Source organism: Ictalurus punctatus, chromosome 28 (genome assembly GCF_001660625.3).
Source record: "Ictalurus punctatus breed USDA103 chromosome 28, Coco_2.0, whole genome shotgun sequence".
NCBI classification, from domain to species: Eukaryota; Metazoa; Chordata; class Actinopteri; order Siluriformes; family Ictaluridae; genus Ictalurus; species Ictalurus punctatus.
Window position 1 is genome coordinate 19654681 of NC_030443.2, and position 16520 is coordinate 19671200.

The following is a 16520-nucleotide window of genomic DNA, read 5'->3' on the forward strand; positions in this document are numbered from 1 at the left end:
GAGACAGGCAGGTTCGGGTATGTCTGATCACCTGGGACTCAATAAAGAATGTTTCACTCAAGAGAAAACATCCAGTGAGCGGCAGTTCTGTGGACAATACCGTGTTTATGAATAATCTGACCCACATACGAGTCAGGAAGAGATCTTATTACTGAGACATAACAGTTACTGCTTTAAAATATCAGAAATCAAACACAACCCAAGCAGCTGCATTGTCGTGTTTTAGTCCTAGTCACCATTTATTCATTTTATATTTCACATACTGTAGATGAACACATCAGAATGTGTATAAAAATGTATTAGACGGATATACAGTGTATAAAAAATGCATAGAACTGTACATAAAAATATATTTCATATCTCTGTTGTAAATAAACATTGCACTGCCATTTAAAACCGAGTAGTAAAGCTGTCTCTGGTGATGTCAGAAGATGCGAGGATGTTTGATCGAAACATTAAACGGCGTATTTGTTAGCATGAATACATTTATAGACTGAAAAGAGGCGCGAGTTCTCTTTAAATCGGTGATTTTATGGAAAAGGAAATCTCTCACTGTGGTGTTGTAATAAATGAATGGAAGCAGGTTAAGCAGCTACACGCTGGGTAAACGGATCAAATACAGAGCTACGCTGTGCATCGTCCACATCTGATTATGAAGGGTTCTGTTAGACCCGTGGGACGGGTTCTAGCGCCTGTAGGAGAGGTTGGAGTGGAGACTCCACACTGTCCAGTCCTGCTGAGGGAATACATCTAAATGCTGGAAGACACAGAACAGGACAGAATGGTGACTCATTCATATTCCCAAATATCACATGTAGAATAAATATTGGCACCCTTAACCCTCCTCGTATGTTCTGGGTCCGTTTGACCCATTTCCACATTTGAGATGTCTGACATACCGATTAATGTCTCTTTTTTCTCTTTGAACTTGTTTGACTTTCATCATTTAGGGTCATGAACTTTATCTGCAATTATTTTTTTTTTTTGTGGTAACGGACAAGCCGTGATAAAGCTTTAGTGTTTTAATCTGTTCTTTGCTGGGGTTTTTTGTGGGTATTTATACTGTGGAAGGTTTGCATTTTCAATTGATTAAAACATTCAATGTTATAAAAGACCAGTAACTGAAGTACAGTGTTTGTGTGATCCGAGTCCTAGCAGCGTAGAAGGAAACAAAAGCTGTGCATTGTGCTGAGCATTAAAAAAACAAATTTGGCTTTACAATGGAAACAAGTTCAGCATGGTGCACAAAACTATCCCAATTTGACCTGGCAACCACTGCTACGCAGTGGTCTTTATCTGAGGCCCGGTTCACACCTGGCATTAACGCGCATCCTGGGTGATCAGATCACAAGTGGACTGTGCTAAGTACAGGTGTGAACGGGGTCAAATGTCTCGAAGACACATTGTGATCCAGTTAAGCCTAGTTCACGCTACAGCGCATCCGGAAAGTATTCACAGCGCCTCATTTTCTCCCCATTTTGTGATGTTACAGTCTTATTCCAAAATGGACTAAATTAATTATTTTCCTCAAAATTCTACAAACAATACCCCATAATGATAACGTGAAAGAAGTTTGTTTGAAATCTTTGCAAATTTATTAAAAATAAAAAACAAAAAAGCACATGTACATAAGTATTCAAGGCCTTTGCCATGACACTCAAAATTGAGCTCAGGTGCATCCTGTTTCCACTGATCATCCTTGAGATGTTTCTACAACTAGATTGGAGTCCACCTGTGGTAAATTCCATTGATTGGACATGATTTGGAAAGGCACACACCTGTCTATATAAGGTCCCACAGTTAACACTGCATGTCAGAGCACAAACCAAGCCATGAAGTCCAAGGAATTGTCTGGAGACCCCCGAGACAGGACTGTATCGAGGCACAGATCTGTGGAAGGGTACAGAAACATTTCTGCAGGATTGAAGGTCCCAATGATCACAGTGGCCTCCACCATCCGTAAATGGAAGAAGTCTGGAACCACCAGGACTCTTCCTAGAGCTGGCCGCCCGGCCAAACTGAGCGATCGGGGGAGAAGGGCCTTAGTCAGGGAGGTGACCAAAAACCCGATGGTCACTCTGACAGAGCTCCAGCGTGTCTCTGTGGAGAGAGGAGAACCTTCCAGAAGAACAGCCATCTCTGCAGCACTGCACCAATCAGGCCTGAATGGTTGCGTGGTCAGACGGAAGCCACTCCTCAGTAAAAGGCACGTGACAGTCCGCCTGGTGTTTGCAAAAAAGGCACCTGAAGGACTCTCAGACCATGAGAAACAAAATTCTCTAGTCTGATAAAACAAAGATTGAACAAAGATTGAAGTCTTTGGCCTGAATGGTAAGCGTCATGTCTGGAGGAAACCAGGCACCACTCATCACCTGGCCAATACAATTTTTCCAGCAATGTGAGCAATCAGCACTCGATTGTTGTGTGTGACTCGATGACACATCGCCGAGGCATCGGCGACACAACACGGATATCTGGAATGCTAAATATCAGGAGCTGTAGGGCGACTCCACATCTTGTGGTGTGAAAAGTATCGTCACTGGCAGTGATTGCAGCGGTGAGCTACAGCCAATGAGAGAGCAAGGCATGGGGTGAGGTCACAGTGAGGAAGGGAAACTCACAAAACCTTTTCACTCACCTCCAACTCTCTCTGTAGCACACACAATCCCTGCTGCCTGCGTGTGCTCATCCATTCTTTCACCCACTTTCAGCACAAATCATCACGCAAACAGCTTGCACCACTTGTTTCTGTCTTATGTCCATCTTCAAATGAACAACTCCTGTTTCGCACATGGTTTTCGCGCCATATATCCATGTCACTTCTCGCATGTGTTTTCGTGACAAAACGTGGTTTGGTCACCAGATAGTTACCATCTTGTTAACTGAAAACTGGACTACAGCAGTGCACTACTCATGGGCTTCCCAGCCAGCTCCATCAGACCCCTTCAGATGATTCAACCAGCCCAAGATGACCCATGTCATACCCCTCTTCATCTCCCTCCACTGGCTTCCTGTAGTCACCCGACTCAAATGCAAGGCCTTGATGTACACGTACAAGACCTTGTCTGGAATAGCGCCCCCTATGTCAACACTCTCCTTGAGGTTTATGTTCCCTCACGCAATTTACGATCAGTTAACGACCGATGCCTGGTCGTGCCTCTTCAGCGTGGCATGAGATCCCTTTCCAGAACCTTCACACTGACTGTCCCTCAGTGGTGGAATGAACTTCCAACCTCAATCCGGACCACAGACTCGGTCACTTTTTTTTTTTTAATGGCTAAAGACCCACCTCTTCTGTGAGCACTTAACTAACCCCTAACTTGACCTGTATCTACATGATTTAAGTATATATTGTTAAGTATTCTCCCCACTTGAACTTTTCCATCTTTTATAGTGTAACAACCAAGAACTGGATTCTATGTTATGGGGGGAAAATATTTGGTGAATGTCACTGGCATCCATCTTTGGGAACTCTTGCAGACACCAGCTGAAAAATTCTCACATTGCCAGTGTAGTCAAAAAAGCGGAAACTTAGGAGCATGTGTAGGAAGGTGAGGTTATTGGGTAAAAAATTTATTCTGTATTGCATGTTTTTTGTAGTTTTGCATAAATTTGGTTTCAATTAGTATGAGTTAGCTTATTATACATATAACAATTCAGTTATAGCAAGAGCCCTGTTGAATACTGCAATTTAGGGCCCCGATATTAACACCAGTTTTCACCTCTCTAGCAAAATAACTGTGTGTGTGTGTGTGTGTGTGTGTGTGTGCGTGTGTGTGTGTGAAGAGACAGTAACTCACTCTAGTTTCTCTAGTTTCCAGTGGGGAGATTTCTTTAGATCAGAGAGCAGCTTCACTCCTAATTCTCCTGGATTATTCCCGGTCAGGTTCAGTTCTCTCAGCTGTGAGGAGGAGTTTGATCTCAGAGCCGAAGCCAAAGCAACACAATCATCTCTTGTAATATTGCAGCTAGACAACCTGCAGGGAGAAACATCTCAGTTACAGTGTGACTCAGACTTAACATTCAGCTGTGTGTGTGTGTGTGTGTGTGTGTGTGTGTGTGTGTGTGTGTGTGTGTAAAGAGACAGTCAGTGTGTTTACATGGACAACAATAATCCAATATTAATCTGATTAAGACAATACTTTGATTAAGAAACTACCATGTAAACAGCAATTTTTAATTACCTTAATCTGATTAAAGTCATACTCGAAGTAAACACTAGTGTGGAGTATTCCTGTTTTAGTCGCATTATACATGTGTATTACAGACATGTGCCTTAATCACATTATGAACGTCGTGTGAGAGTTTTCACCGCATTTTGCGACAGGACACGATCACACACAGCAGTGCTCAACCGTTTTACAAGAGAGCACGGCTGCGACCCAAACCGCGTAGTTGCCTACTATAGGCCTGTAGCAGGGAGAAATACATGTATATCGGCTACTAGATAGACGGTAAGTACGCACTTTGGGACAGTTTGGGACGCTTCAAACAGTCGTCTATTAGCACGTACAGCATGACAAATAATTAACTGCACTTAAAGCGTTCATAACAAAATTTAATAAAAACACCCAAAACTGTATACGGTCCCATAACGAAGACACGCTGTATGTTGATACGTGAAATTCTGGAGGGACATCAGAGGGCGTGGCGTGGGGACGAAATGACGCGGGCTGTTAATCTAATTATAGTCTATAACATATAAAACGGGAACATGACAGGAGTATTCTAAAAGCGACTCATGTAAACACCTTAATCACAGTATTGTCTTAATCAGAGTAAGGACAATAATCTGATTACTGCTGTCCGTGTAAACGCAGTCAGTAACTCACTCTAGTTTCTCCAGTGTACAGTGTGAATCCATCAGTAGAACAGAGAGCAGCTTCACTCCTAATTCTCCTGGATTATTGTTATTCAGGTACAGTTCTCTCAGCTGTGAGGAGGAGTTTGATCTCAGAGCCGAAGCCAAAGCAGCAAAACCTTTACATGTTACACGGCATTTAGACAACCTGCATAGAGAAACATCTCTGTTACAGTGTGACTTGGACTTAACATAGTGCAGTGTGTGTGTGTGTGTGTGTGTGTGTACCTCAGTATCTCCAGTGTACAGTGTGGGTTCTTCAGTCCAGCAGAGAGCAGCTCCACTCCTGAATCCTGCAGTTCATTGTTACTCAGGTTCAGTATTCTCAGTCTAGAGGAGTTTGAGGTGAGAACTGAGGACAGAACTCTACAGCTTTCCTCTGTGAGACCACACAAACACATTCTGGAAGAGAAATGATGTTAAATTAGGCATGTTTCTCAGAGTTGTTCTATCTAACTGTCTCCTTGAACACAAGATTATTATTAGGATAAAAATCTAAAATGAAAAGCCTGTGTGTAAATTTGGACCGTTCTCGGACAGATCCATGTGTCTCAGCTCACATGAGACGAGGTATTTAACGTTAAGATAATCACAGACGCCACTCTGAGCAAACACGTCTCTTTATTTCTAGCCGAGAGTTCCTTGTACTCAACGCAACTGTACGAATTTCTGGGCATTAAACGGATTCATACCAGTGTTTACCACGCACAGATGGATGGACTGGTCTAGAGGTTTAATCAAACACTTAAGATTATGATTCATAAGTTTATTCACGATGATGCTCGGAATTTGGATAAGTGGCTCATGCCCATGCTATTTTCAGTATGAGTGGTCCTGCAAGTCTCCAAGGGTTTTCCCCATTCGAATTATTGTATGGGCGCAAGCCTTGCCGTGTCCTAGATGTCATTAGGGAAAATTGGGAGGAGGGGACCTTCTAGAAGCAAAAGTGAAATTGATTACATTCTGGACCTGAGGGCAAAACTCCACAACTTGAGTCACCTAACACAGGAGGATTTGCGTCATGCCCAAGAACTACAGTCCCCACTGTATAAAAAGGGTGTTCAAGTAATTTTTATTTGGAGATAAAGTGCTTGTATTATTACCCACATTGAGCTCCAAATTGCTCACCAAGTGGGAAGGGCCCTTTGAGGTCACACAGCGAGTCGGGGATGTCAATGAGGTAAGCTGAATGGATAGAGGTTGGGTGCAGCAGATTTACCACCTCAAGCTCCTTAACCTCTGTAGAGAGTTGGTCCCTGTGGCTTTGGCAACGGTCATTACAGACAGAAAGGAGCTAGGACCATTGGTAAATTTAAAAAGGGCAGCTCAGTTCACCCCCAGATTACCCCTAATTATGGAGGTTGGCAAGTTGCTAGTGAAATTTTCCAATGCGTTCTCACCCCTTCCCTGTTGCACTAATCATATAGAACATCCCCATTGAGATGCCCCCAGCGGTATTGGTACGCAGCCCCCCCCTATCATTTGCCCGAGCACAAAAAACGGGTAGTTCAGGAGGAGCTCATGGCCATGCTCGATATGTGTGGTCCAGTCCGGTGGTCTTAGTTCCCAAGGCCAAAGGTTCAGTCTGGTTCTGTGTGGACTTTAGAAAAGTGAATGCGGTGTTTAAAGTTGATGCATGCCCAATGACATCCATTGACGAACTGCTCAATCGTTTAGGTATGGCTTGCTTTTATTTTGACACTGGGTTTGACAGGGATATTGGGAGATCCCCTTGACTCCAATATCTCATGAAGAGAATCCTGCACCTGCACACTGCTTATGCCGCTGCCTATTTAGATGACCTTATTATTTACAGAAATGATTGCCAGTGGCACATGCATCTGAGTGCTGTCCTGAGATCTTTGAAATGGGCGAGACTCATAGCAAACCCAAAGAAATGTGCAATTGGACAGGTGGAAGTGCGGTATCTGTGCTTCCACTTGGGCCATGGGAAGGTGCGTCCCCAAATTGTTAAGACAACCACAATTGCGGACTGCCTGAGACTCAAGACCAAAAAGATGCAGTTCCTGGGGTTGGCTCACATATATTTTTCTGTGCAATATATAGCAATATATACCTTTTTACAACTCATCTTCATTTAAATCTTTCAACAGTGTACTGGCCCTTTAATTCAGAACGAGCAGCAGTAGTGGGGGGTTGACTCGTTTCACTGCTGCAGCGTCTGGTGTAAAATTTTGTATCAGTGCAGAGATTACAAACTGCAGTTTTCTGTCATCATTACAACACAAGAGACATCATCTTTACAAAATCGATGTGTTTTCCCGCCCTCTTTTGATTGACAGGATATAATCGGTCCTGATCATTGGATGTTTTTAAAGTATCGGCCCATAGCGGGGGAAAATAGCCCTTATTGGCCGATACATCGGTGCATCTCTAGTTAGGATCACACACTTGTGTGGAATTTGGCTAAGAAGTGTTCTGTGTTTTACTGAGCAGCGGCAAGGATAAAGATTGGAGAGACGGGCCACAGGAGAGGTAGTTGAGCAGTTGAATGTGTGTGTGTGTATGTGTGTGTGTGTGTGTGTGTGTGTGTGTGTGTGTGTGTACATGTGTGATAGAAAACTGCTGAAAAACAAAGAAAAATGGGAAAATAAATAATCTGTTTGTGTTGTCCCAAGCCTGTCTCCTCATTCCGACCAAACCCAGGAAAATGTCACACTAACTACAGTTTCAAAAGGTTCAAAAGACTATAATATTTCAGTTTCTTATAAAATAAGAAATTACATTTCAAATAACAGTTTAGTTCAATGTGTATACAAATCACCAACAATTATCATAAATTGGCATACGGTGGCTTAGTGGTTAGCACGTTCTCCTCACACCTCCAGGGTCGGGGGTTCGATTCCGACAGCTGTTCTGTGTGTGTGGAGTTTGCGTGTTCTCCCTGTGCTGCGGGGGTTTCCTCCGGGAACTCCGGTTTCCTCCCCCAGTGCAAAGACACGCATGATAGGCAGATTGGCGTGTCTAAAGTGTCCATAGTGTATGAATGTGTTTGTGAATATGTGTGCACGGAAGGAGCCTCCCCCGGCACACCCTGGGCAACATTCCGTATCATACTACTGGGCGGCTAATCCTTCCACCACGATGGCTCCACTATGAAGTGGAACCTCGACACGAAAAGATCATAAATTTAAATAAAAGTTATTAACAATACTTAATATTGTACATTTTATGGCTACACAAAAGCAGTTCAAATGTCATGGATATGATACAGGTATACAGGTATGAGTGTGCATCAGCCAGTAATACTGGCTGTTGGATATTATTTTTTGGTACTAATAATCATATAAAAAGATACAATCACACAATCAATCCTCAATCAATCTTCAGTGATAAAGTGATGATCTGACCTCAGTATCTCCAGTGTACAGTGTGGATTCTCCAGTCCAGCAGAGAGCAGCTTCACTCCTGAATCCTGCAGGATATTTCCACTCAGGTTTAGATCTTTCAGACTGGAGAACTTTGAGCTGAGAACTGAGGATAGAGCTCTACAGCTTTCCTCGGTCAGATTACACAGACGCAGACTGGGTGAGAAATTATGAAATATCAGAACACTGATCTCTCTCTCTCTCTCTCTCTCTCTCACAGACACACACACACACACACACACACACACACACACACACACACACAGCCATGACAAAACTAAACTTTAACACAGGGGTGTCAAACTCATTTTAGTTCAGGGGCCACATGCAGCCTAATTAGATGTAAGGTGGGCCGGGCCAGTAAAATCATAGCATAATTACCTATAAATAACAATAATGATAAAATGTGTCTAAGCCCACTGAGGCAAATTTGTCCTTCAAATCTGCAGCACGTTGCAAATTATAGGCACATCAAAAGCTTTGACTGTGAAGGGTGAGTGAAAAACTGCGAATTCTGTCTCGAGTTCACCAAAGACTTGAAACTTGTTGCATACACACCAAGCACACAGGTTTCCCATTCATATCTGTGAATAAATAGGAAGCGATCCATTTTTCTTGGAAAACTCTACACTCTGTATCCACTTTTCTCCTTTTTGATAAAGACATTTTGGCTAATGAGGATATGGCGGCGAGTAGAAAAAAGGGTAGACTACACCGTAATAACAAACAGCAGAAGGCGCATTGCTGCCATCTGCTGTTCGGTCACAGAGTTGTGCCACGTCTTCTACTCTGACTAAACAGTGCGCCCCTAGCGGATAATTTGGGAATGGCATTTTATTAAAAATTTCTAGTTCGTGTCCTTTATGCATTACTTTTTAACTTTCAAAATTCATTTTGCATGGCCGGATTGAAGTCGTACGTCTGACACCCCTGCTTTAACATGTTACAGAAATGTCAGTGTTTTTCTTTCAGACTGAAATCAGAGAACAGGACGCCACATCAGCACATTTACAGGAACAGGGACGTCTTTCTGCACTGCACAATCTCTCAGCTACAATTTATTATAACACCATTAGCTCATCTACACACACACACACACACACACACACACACACACACACACACACACACACACACACACACACACACTTTCCATGTTCACACACATGGTATACTTGCTAAAATCCACAACAGAATTTGATTTTACATTTATAAAAAAATACTCACACAGCTTTTCTGGAGGCTTTGACCACTGGCAGCAGCTTCAGAAGACATTCCTCTGATGGATCATATTTCTTCAGAGAAAACTCATCCAGCTCCTGTTCTGAGTTCAGTAACACAAACACCAGAGCTGTCCACTGAGCAGGAGAGAGTCGGGTTCCACTGAGACACCTGTCACCTCTTCTGTTCAGGTAAGTCTGTACTTCCTGCACTAGAGAATCATCATTCAGTTCATTCAGACAGTGGAACAGATTGATGGATTTCTCTGGAGATGGATTCTTCCTGATCTTCTCCTTGATGTACTTGACAATTTCTTGTTTGTTGTGAGAGCTACCTCCTGTCTGAGGCATTAAGACTCGTAAGAGAGTCTGATTGGACACCAGTGAGAGACCCAGAAGGAAGCGGAGGAACAGGTCCAGGTGTCCGTTCTCACTCTGTAAGGCCTTGTCCACTGCACTCTTGAGGAGATCGGACATGTTTGACTTTCTGAAAAGATCAGACAGACCAGTAGTTTGTCGTTGGGTTACATTTCTGCTGATGAAGGAGAGAAACATGTATAAAGCAGCCAGAAACTCCTGAACACTCAGATGTACAAAGCTGAACACCTTCCCCAGGTGAAGCCCAAACTCCTCTCTGAAGATTTGGGTACACACTCCTGAGTACACTGACGCTTCTCTCACATCAATGCCACACTCTCTCAGGTCTTCCTCATAGAAGATCAGGTTTCCTTTCTCCAGCTGTTGGAAAGCCAGTTTTCCCAGTGCCAGGATACTCGCTCTGGTCTGCTGAGGATCAAGGCCACATTTCTGACGGTACTTTTTGTTCTTGTGTTTGATCTGAAAGATCAGGAAGTGTGTGAACATTTGGGTCAGAGTCTTGGGGATCTCTCCACTCTCTGCTTTACCCAACATTCTCTCTAGAACAGTGGCTGAGATCCAGCAGAAGACTGGGATGTGACACATGATGTAGAGGCTTCTTGAAGACTTCATGTGTGAGATGATTTTATTGGCCAGGCTCCGATCACTGATCCTCTTCCTGAAGTACTCCTCTTTCTGAGGATCACTGAACCCTCGTACCTCTGTTACCTGGTCTACACACTCAGGAGGGATCTGATTGGCTGCTGCTGGTCGAGAGGTTATCCAGAGGAGAGCAGAGGGAAGCAGATTCCCCTTGATGAGGTTCGTCAGCAGCACATCCACTGAGGCTGACTCCGTCACGTCACACAGTCTCTCATTCTTCTGGAAATTTAGAGGAAGTTGACACTCTTCCAGACCATCAAAGATCAACAGGACTTTGTAGGAGTCACAGTCTATTAATTGTACTTCTTTTATTTCAGGGAAAAAGTGATGAAGAAGATCCATCAGACTGAGATGTTCCTGCTTCATCAGATTCAGCTCTCTAAAGGGAAGTGGAAACATGAAGAAGACGTCCTGATTCTCTTTTCCTTCAGCCCAGTCCAGAATGAACTTCTGCACAGAGACTGTTTTTCCAATTCCAGCAACTCCTTTAGTCAGCACTCTTCTGATGGACTCGTCTTTAAAGAGATCTTTACATTTGATGGGTGTCTCCTGTGTTGCTGGTCTCCTGGACGCTGTCTCAATCTGTCTCACCTCATGTTCATTATTGACGTCTCCACTCCACCCCTCTGTGATGTGGAGATCTGTGTAGATCTCATTCAGACGAACTGAGCTTCCATGCTCTGAGATTCCTTCATTAATTCTTTTACACTTCTTCCTCAGTCTGGATTTGAGATTGAGCTGGTACACAGAGGCCACAGACTCTAATAAACAAAGGGATAATACGTTGTAATGTAAAATTACTGAGCACAGTCTAAAATGAAACATTTATATAAAAGCTGCTGTACATTCCAGATTTATGTATTTTTTTAAAAAAGTTTTTGACTGATAGTATTCTTAGTCCATTTCCTAGTGAACTATTATCAGAATGTAATTACAGTGAATTACAGGGAAATAAGTATTGAACGCGTCAACCTTTTTTTCAGTAAATATATTTCCAATGAGGTTATTCCGATTAAATTTTCACCAGACGTCAGGATTAACTCAAGAAATCTGGAAATATAAAGAATTCACAACATTAAAGTCCATAAATACAGTTATGTGTAATAAAGTGGAATGACACGGTAAAAAAACACGCTAAGAAAAAGCAGTTCCCCAAAGTAGGGGAAGGCAAGGAACCGGCTGAAATCCGTAAGTAATTACACCCCCTATCTGTGTAAATGAATATCAGATGGGTTAGCAAATTGATGGTCTATAAAAATGTTTTTCATTACCAAGGTGTCACACAAGAAACATCTCATGATGGGTAAAAGCAAAGCGCTCTCCCAAGACCTTCACAACCTTATTGTTGTGAAACATATTGATGGAATCGGATAAAGACGTATTTCAAAACTTCTGACTCTTCCAGAAAGCACCATTGGGGTCATTATCCACAAGTGGAAGCAACATCACTCCTTCATCAACCAGCCACGCACAGGAGCTCCTCGCCAGATTTCTGACCAGGGAGTCAGAGGAATAGTCAGAAGAGTAGCACAAGAGCCAAGGACCACTCGGAAAGAGCTCCAGAAACACTTTGAGGCAGCAGGTGCCATCGTCACAGAGAAAACAATAGGCAATGCACTCCGCTGCTCACACTCACCTCACAAGACTCCATTACTAAAGAAAAGGCATGTCAAAGCTGTTTAAAGTTTGCTACAACTCATTTGGACAAGCCGATGAAATTCTGGGAGAGTGTAGTCTGGTTAGACGAGAGCAACATTGAACTTTTTGGGTGTGATACTACACGCCATGTTTGGAGAAGAAATGGCACTGCACATCACCCTAAAAACACTACACCAACAGTGAAGTCTGGAGGTGGAGCATCATGGTGTGGGGCTGTTTTTCATCACATGGTACTGGCAGACTTCATATAACTGAAGGAACGATGAATGGAGCCCTTTACCGGGAGATTCTTGAGAAGAATCTGCTGCCATCCACCAGGAGGATGAAGATGAAGATGTAGGTGGACTTCCAGCAGGACAACGATCCAAAGCATACAGCAAAGGAAACGCTCAATTGGTTTCAGAGAAAATAAATCAAGGTGTTAGAATGGCCCGGCCAATCACCTGACTCGAATCCAACTGAACAAGATTTAAAGACAATATGTTTAGAAGAACGGAACAAAATCACACCTGAATACTGCGGAACATTAATCTCTTCATACAGGAAGTGTCTTGAAGTGTCATTACAAACAAAGACTTTTCTACTGAGTATTAAATACATTTCAGTTAGCGTGTTCAATACTTTTTTCCCGTGTCATTCCATTTTATTACACATAACTTCATTTATGGAATTTTATGTTGTGAATACTTTGTGGGGATTTCTTGAGTTAATGCCAAAATCTGGTGAAAATTTCATGTGAATAACCTCATTGAAAATATATTCACTGAAAAAAAAATGTTGACGTGTTCAATACTTATTTCCCCCACTGTATTGATAGAGACTTCAGAGAACTTCTGTAAGTCACTCTGGATAAGGGCATCTACCAGATGCCATAAATATAAATTTAAAATTCTGCAAAGATAAACTACAAAAATAGTCAAAATAAAATGTCTGTACTAAATAAATTTCTGCTGATATAATTACTCCTTCAGATGAGAAAATTAAAAATGATTGTGAAACAAAATAAAATTTACTAATTGAAGTCATGACTCAGAGCTCTTACTGTTCTGCAGTGTGTTAGCGAGATCTGTGTAGTTCATGTTCTTCAGGAAGTGCAGTGCGATCTTCAGCACTCCCTCTCTGACACTGTGCAGATCCTCCTCAGACTCCACCTCCCTCTCAGTGCATGCTGGGTAATCTGGACTCAGGAGCTTCCTAAACCTCTTCAGTTCATTCTTTATCAGAGCAATGGCTTTGTGTTCCAACTCCTATTTAGAAACACACAGGAACACATCTAAATATTATAATTGTATAAACTGAGAGATTATTTTATTTAATGAAAAGAAGAAATGTCTTTCTGTTACCACAGTTACAACTGAAATTCTGTCTGATTGTTCAAAATGCATGGATAAAACTGTATTGTATGATTTATTCAAAATTTAAAAACTCCAGAAACCTACTCAGAAAATACACACCTTGAATACGGACTCCAACTGTTTCCCACTAAAGACGTTTAATCTCTCCTTCTGTGGTCTGTTTCTAAAAAACACAACATGTAATATGGACTGTATGTGTTCATATCTGCACACGACACATTTATAAATGCTGAGACAGATCTTTAACACGGTCCTCTTAACACAATACTCTTCTAACTAACGCCAACATATTTATAAACAAAAGTAAATATTTATATTCTCATTAATTTCATTAGAAGCAGTTTTCCTCACTGCCAGGCCGAGAGCTTCAGCACTGCACAGTTTAGTGTTTTACTGATTCAACACCCGATGAAGGTCATGAAGGGCTTCAGAATGAGACGCGTGAGTTTGATCAGGAACACTGCTGTGAAACACCTCACTGTACTGACCTCGGATCAGAAGAACCGCCTCTGTCTGTGAAGTATATTGGATGTTTCATTGATTGGTCACTCTTCATGGAGACACAGCTGGGTTCTGGTGAGTCTGATCTCTTTCCCTCCATCATTCTACAACACATCACATTAAACATTTCCAGTCTGATCAGCAGCAGATCACATAAGATCAACAAATAATGAAACAAAAGAAGCCAAGCAAACCTTTATTTTATTATTAATAAACATAACATCTATTTTATTTTATGATCTACAAAAATACATTTAAACATTTTAACAGTAAAATATGGGCTGTATCTGTATTATTAACACGTCACTGTACTGACCTCGCATCAGTAGAACTGTCTCCATCTCTGAAGTATATTGGATGTTTCATTGATTGGTCACTCTTCATTGATACACAGCTGGGTTCTGGTGAATCTGATCTCCTTCCCTCCATCATTCTACAACACATTGTTGGAGCCAAAATTAAGGGAAATATGTATAATAATATATTACAGATTGTGTTTGGATTATGCTATTAAACATTTCCAGTCTGACCAGCAGCAGATAACATAAGATCAGGAAATAATTAGGGTTAGGTTTATTAAAAACCCAAACCAAAGTTTAGTTCCTCTGTTAACGAGTGATGTTTAGAGACACGGATCTGTTCCTGTGAGGCGGTGTGTATTTATTCCTGGTGAATGTAAAAGTAACTCTTTAATGGTCTGCACATATATAGCACTTTTTTTTTTACTTTAGCGGTCCTACAAAGCGCTTTACACTGGTTCTTAACCACCCATTCACACACACACACACACACACACACACACACCAGTGGTAGCAGAGCTGCCGTGCAAGGCGCTAGCTTGCCATCGCGAACAACCTGGTGTTCAGTGTCTTGCCCAAGGACACTTCGGCATGTGGAGTCACGTGTATTAAACCGCCAACACGACGATTAGGGGACGATCCGCTCTACCACCTGAACCACAGCCACCATCGAGTCCCCTTTAAGTCCTGTTTTCCAGACACACTGATGTTGGAGGTCATGTCTCCCTGTTTCCTTCACTCCACCATCAGTGTATTAATCACACCCTGTATCAGCGCGGTTCACTTACAGGAAATCCCCACGCTACCAAGTCAGAAACCAGCCTGTGTGCATTAAAACTGCTTTAAACAACACAAACCGCTTCTGTGTGTGCTGTAAACTCAGGGTTTATATATTAGAGCTTTAGATTAGATACTCACTGTGTTTTTACTCCTGAAAGATTTTATTTTCTCCTCGTCACAACATGGAGCTGCTGCGTTTCACTTTGACTCAGGTCGACTAACCGGTTTATTCTGAACATGAAAAAGGCCAAAGTTTTTAAAATGATAAACACACACACCCTACACACTCTCTCACACGCACACATGCACACACACGCACACACACACAGACACACACATAACTTCATATACTTAACTTCATAACTTCACATAGCACATACCTCACCCCCCCCCCCCCCCCCCCCCCACCCACACACACGACTTCATAACTTCACACCGCACATACCTCACCCCTCCACACACACACACGACTTCGAGGCGACTCCTGACGAAAGGTGCGACTGTACAGGGATCTCTCTGATCCGTCCTTGCGGGACCATACAGACAGCCAGATGGCACAAAATTCATGGAAAAGATTTTAAAATAGTGATTTGGATTTGCTTTGTGCATATTGCTGAGATAATAAAGCCAAAGCTGAAAGTTTTTAGTGATGCACCATGTTCTCATTCATCAGTATCTTCACAAATAAACAGCGTCACTACACTACACCGTCAGACACACTGATTACACCCCATTCTGCTGTCTCCATACACAGAGACCTTTACACTGAGGGTGAACATCCAGAGCGATCGTTCTGAAATAACTTTCTTCTGTCTGTTTACACTGATGTTTACATTTACAAAATGAACCTACAATAAATGTCTGTTTAATGAAAGTGAAGGTCCATGTTTAATAAAAATCTCAGTGAAATTAATAAAATAAAAATTGAGGTTGTTTATTTTAGTTTCATACATGTTCTCATATTTATAGCTGTATTTTGTTGTAAAGTGATCATCTCAAGGTTTACTGGGTTTTATATGATTACTATATGGTTCTTTTTTCGTACTGTGGGTTTTACTGAAGTTTACTGAAAACAAACATCAACAACAACAAATACAACAATTCCTCCTCGGCATTCAGTAACTCCACACGAGACGCCATGTTTATAAGCGTTGCTTTGGTCGGGGGGTGTATTATTATTATTATATATATAATTTATTATTATTTTTTTTATGTGTGTCTTATATTTCTGTAGCATTTTAGAAATGTTTGAAGGATTTTACACGACACCCTGCTCTCATCAGTCGGAACCCCGGGTGGGAAACACTGATCTAGAGAATATAAAACACAGGGTTATTAATAAAAGTCGTGGTTGCAGCCCCCCCCAGTGGCATGAGTTACTTATTGCAGGAATAACTTCAAAAAGTAAAAACAACAAATAAGCACACACACACACA

General features: G+C 41.9%; 1 protein-coding gene across 2 annotated transcripts; it reads right to left on the reverse strand.

The window, feature by feature from the left end:
- Positions 1-222: 222 nt before the first annotated feature.
- Positions 223-16238, reverse strand: LOC108260129 (NACHT, LRR and PYD domains-containing protein 3). Of its 2 annotated transcripts, XM_053677084.1 has the most exons (12): positions 15530-16238; positions 15223-15315; positions 14322-14438; positions 13993-14109; positions 13604-13667; positions 13192-13396; positions 9478-11251; positions 8233-8406; positions 5090-5263; positions 4833-5009; positions 3801-3977; positions 223-757 (listed from the first exon to the last, which is right to left on the reverse strand). In XM_053677084.1, exons 3-12 carry the CDS (start codon positions 14435-14437, stop codon positions 751-753), a joined length of 2985 nt encoding a protein of 994 aa, XP_053533059.1. In that variant the 5' UTR covers position 14438; positions 15223-15315; positions 15530-16238; the 3' UTR covers positions 223-750. The 2 variants fall into 2 exon arrangements, with proteins under 2 accessions (XP_053533059.1, XP_053533058.1); XM_053677083.1 differs by lacking the exon at positions 15530-16238 and having other exon boundaries at positions 15223-15469.
- Between the last annotated feature and the right edge of the window lie 282 nt (positions 16239-16520).

Coding starts and splice junctions, on each gene's coding strand:
- LOC108260129 (XM_053677084.1), bottom strand. CDS start 14,437: ATGATGGAGGGAAGGAGATCAGATTCACCAGAACCCAGCTGTGTATCA. Junction 14,110..14,321: donor GACAGTTCTACTGATGCGAG/GTCAGTACAGTG, acceptor GATGTGTTGTAG/AATGATGGAGGGAAAGAGAT. Junction 5,264..8,232: donor TGTACACTGGAGATACTGAG/GTCAGATCATCA, acceptor TTTCTCTTCCAG/AATGTGTTTGTGTGGTCTCA.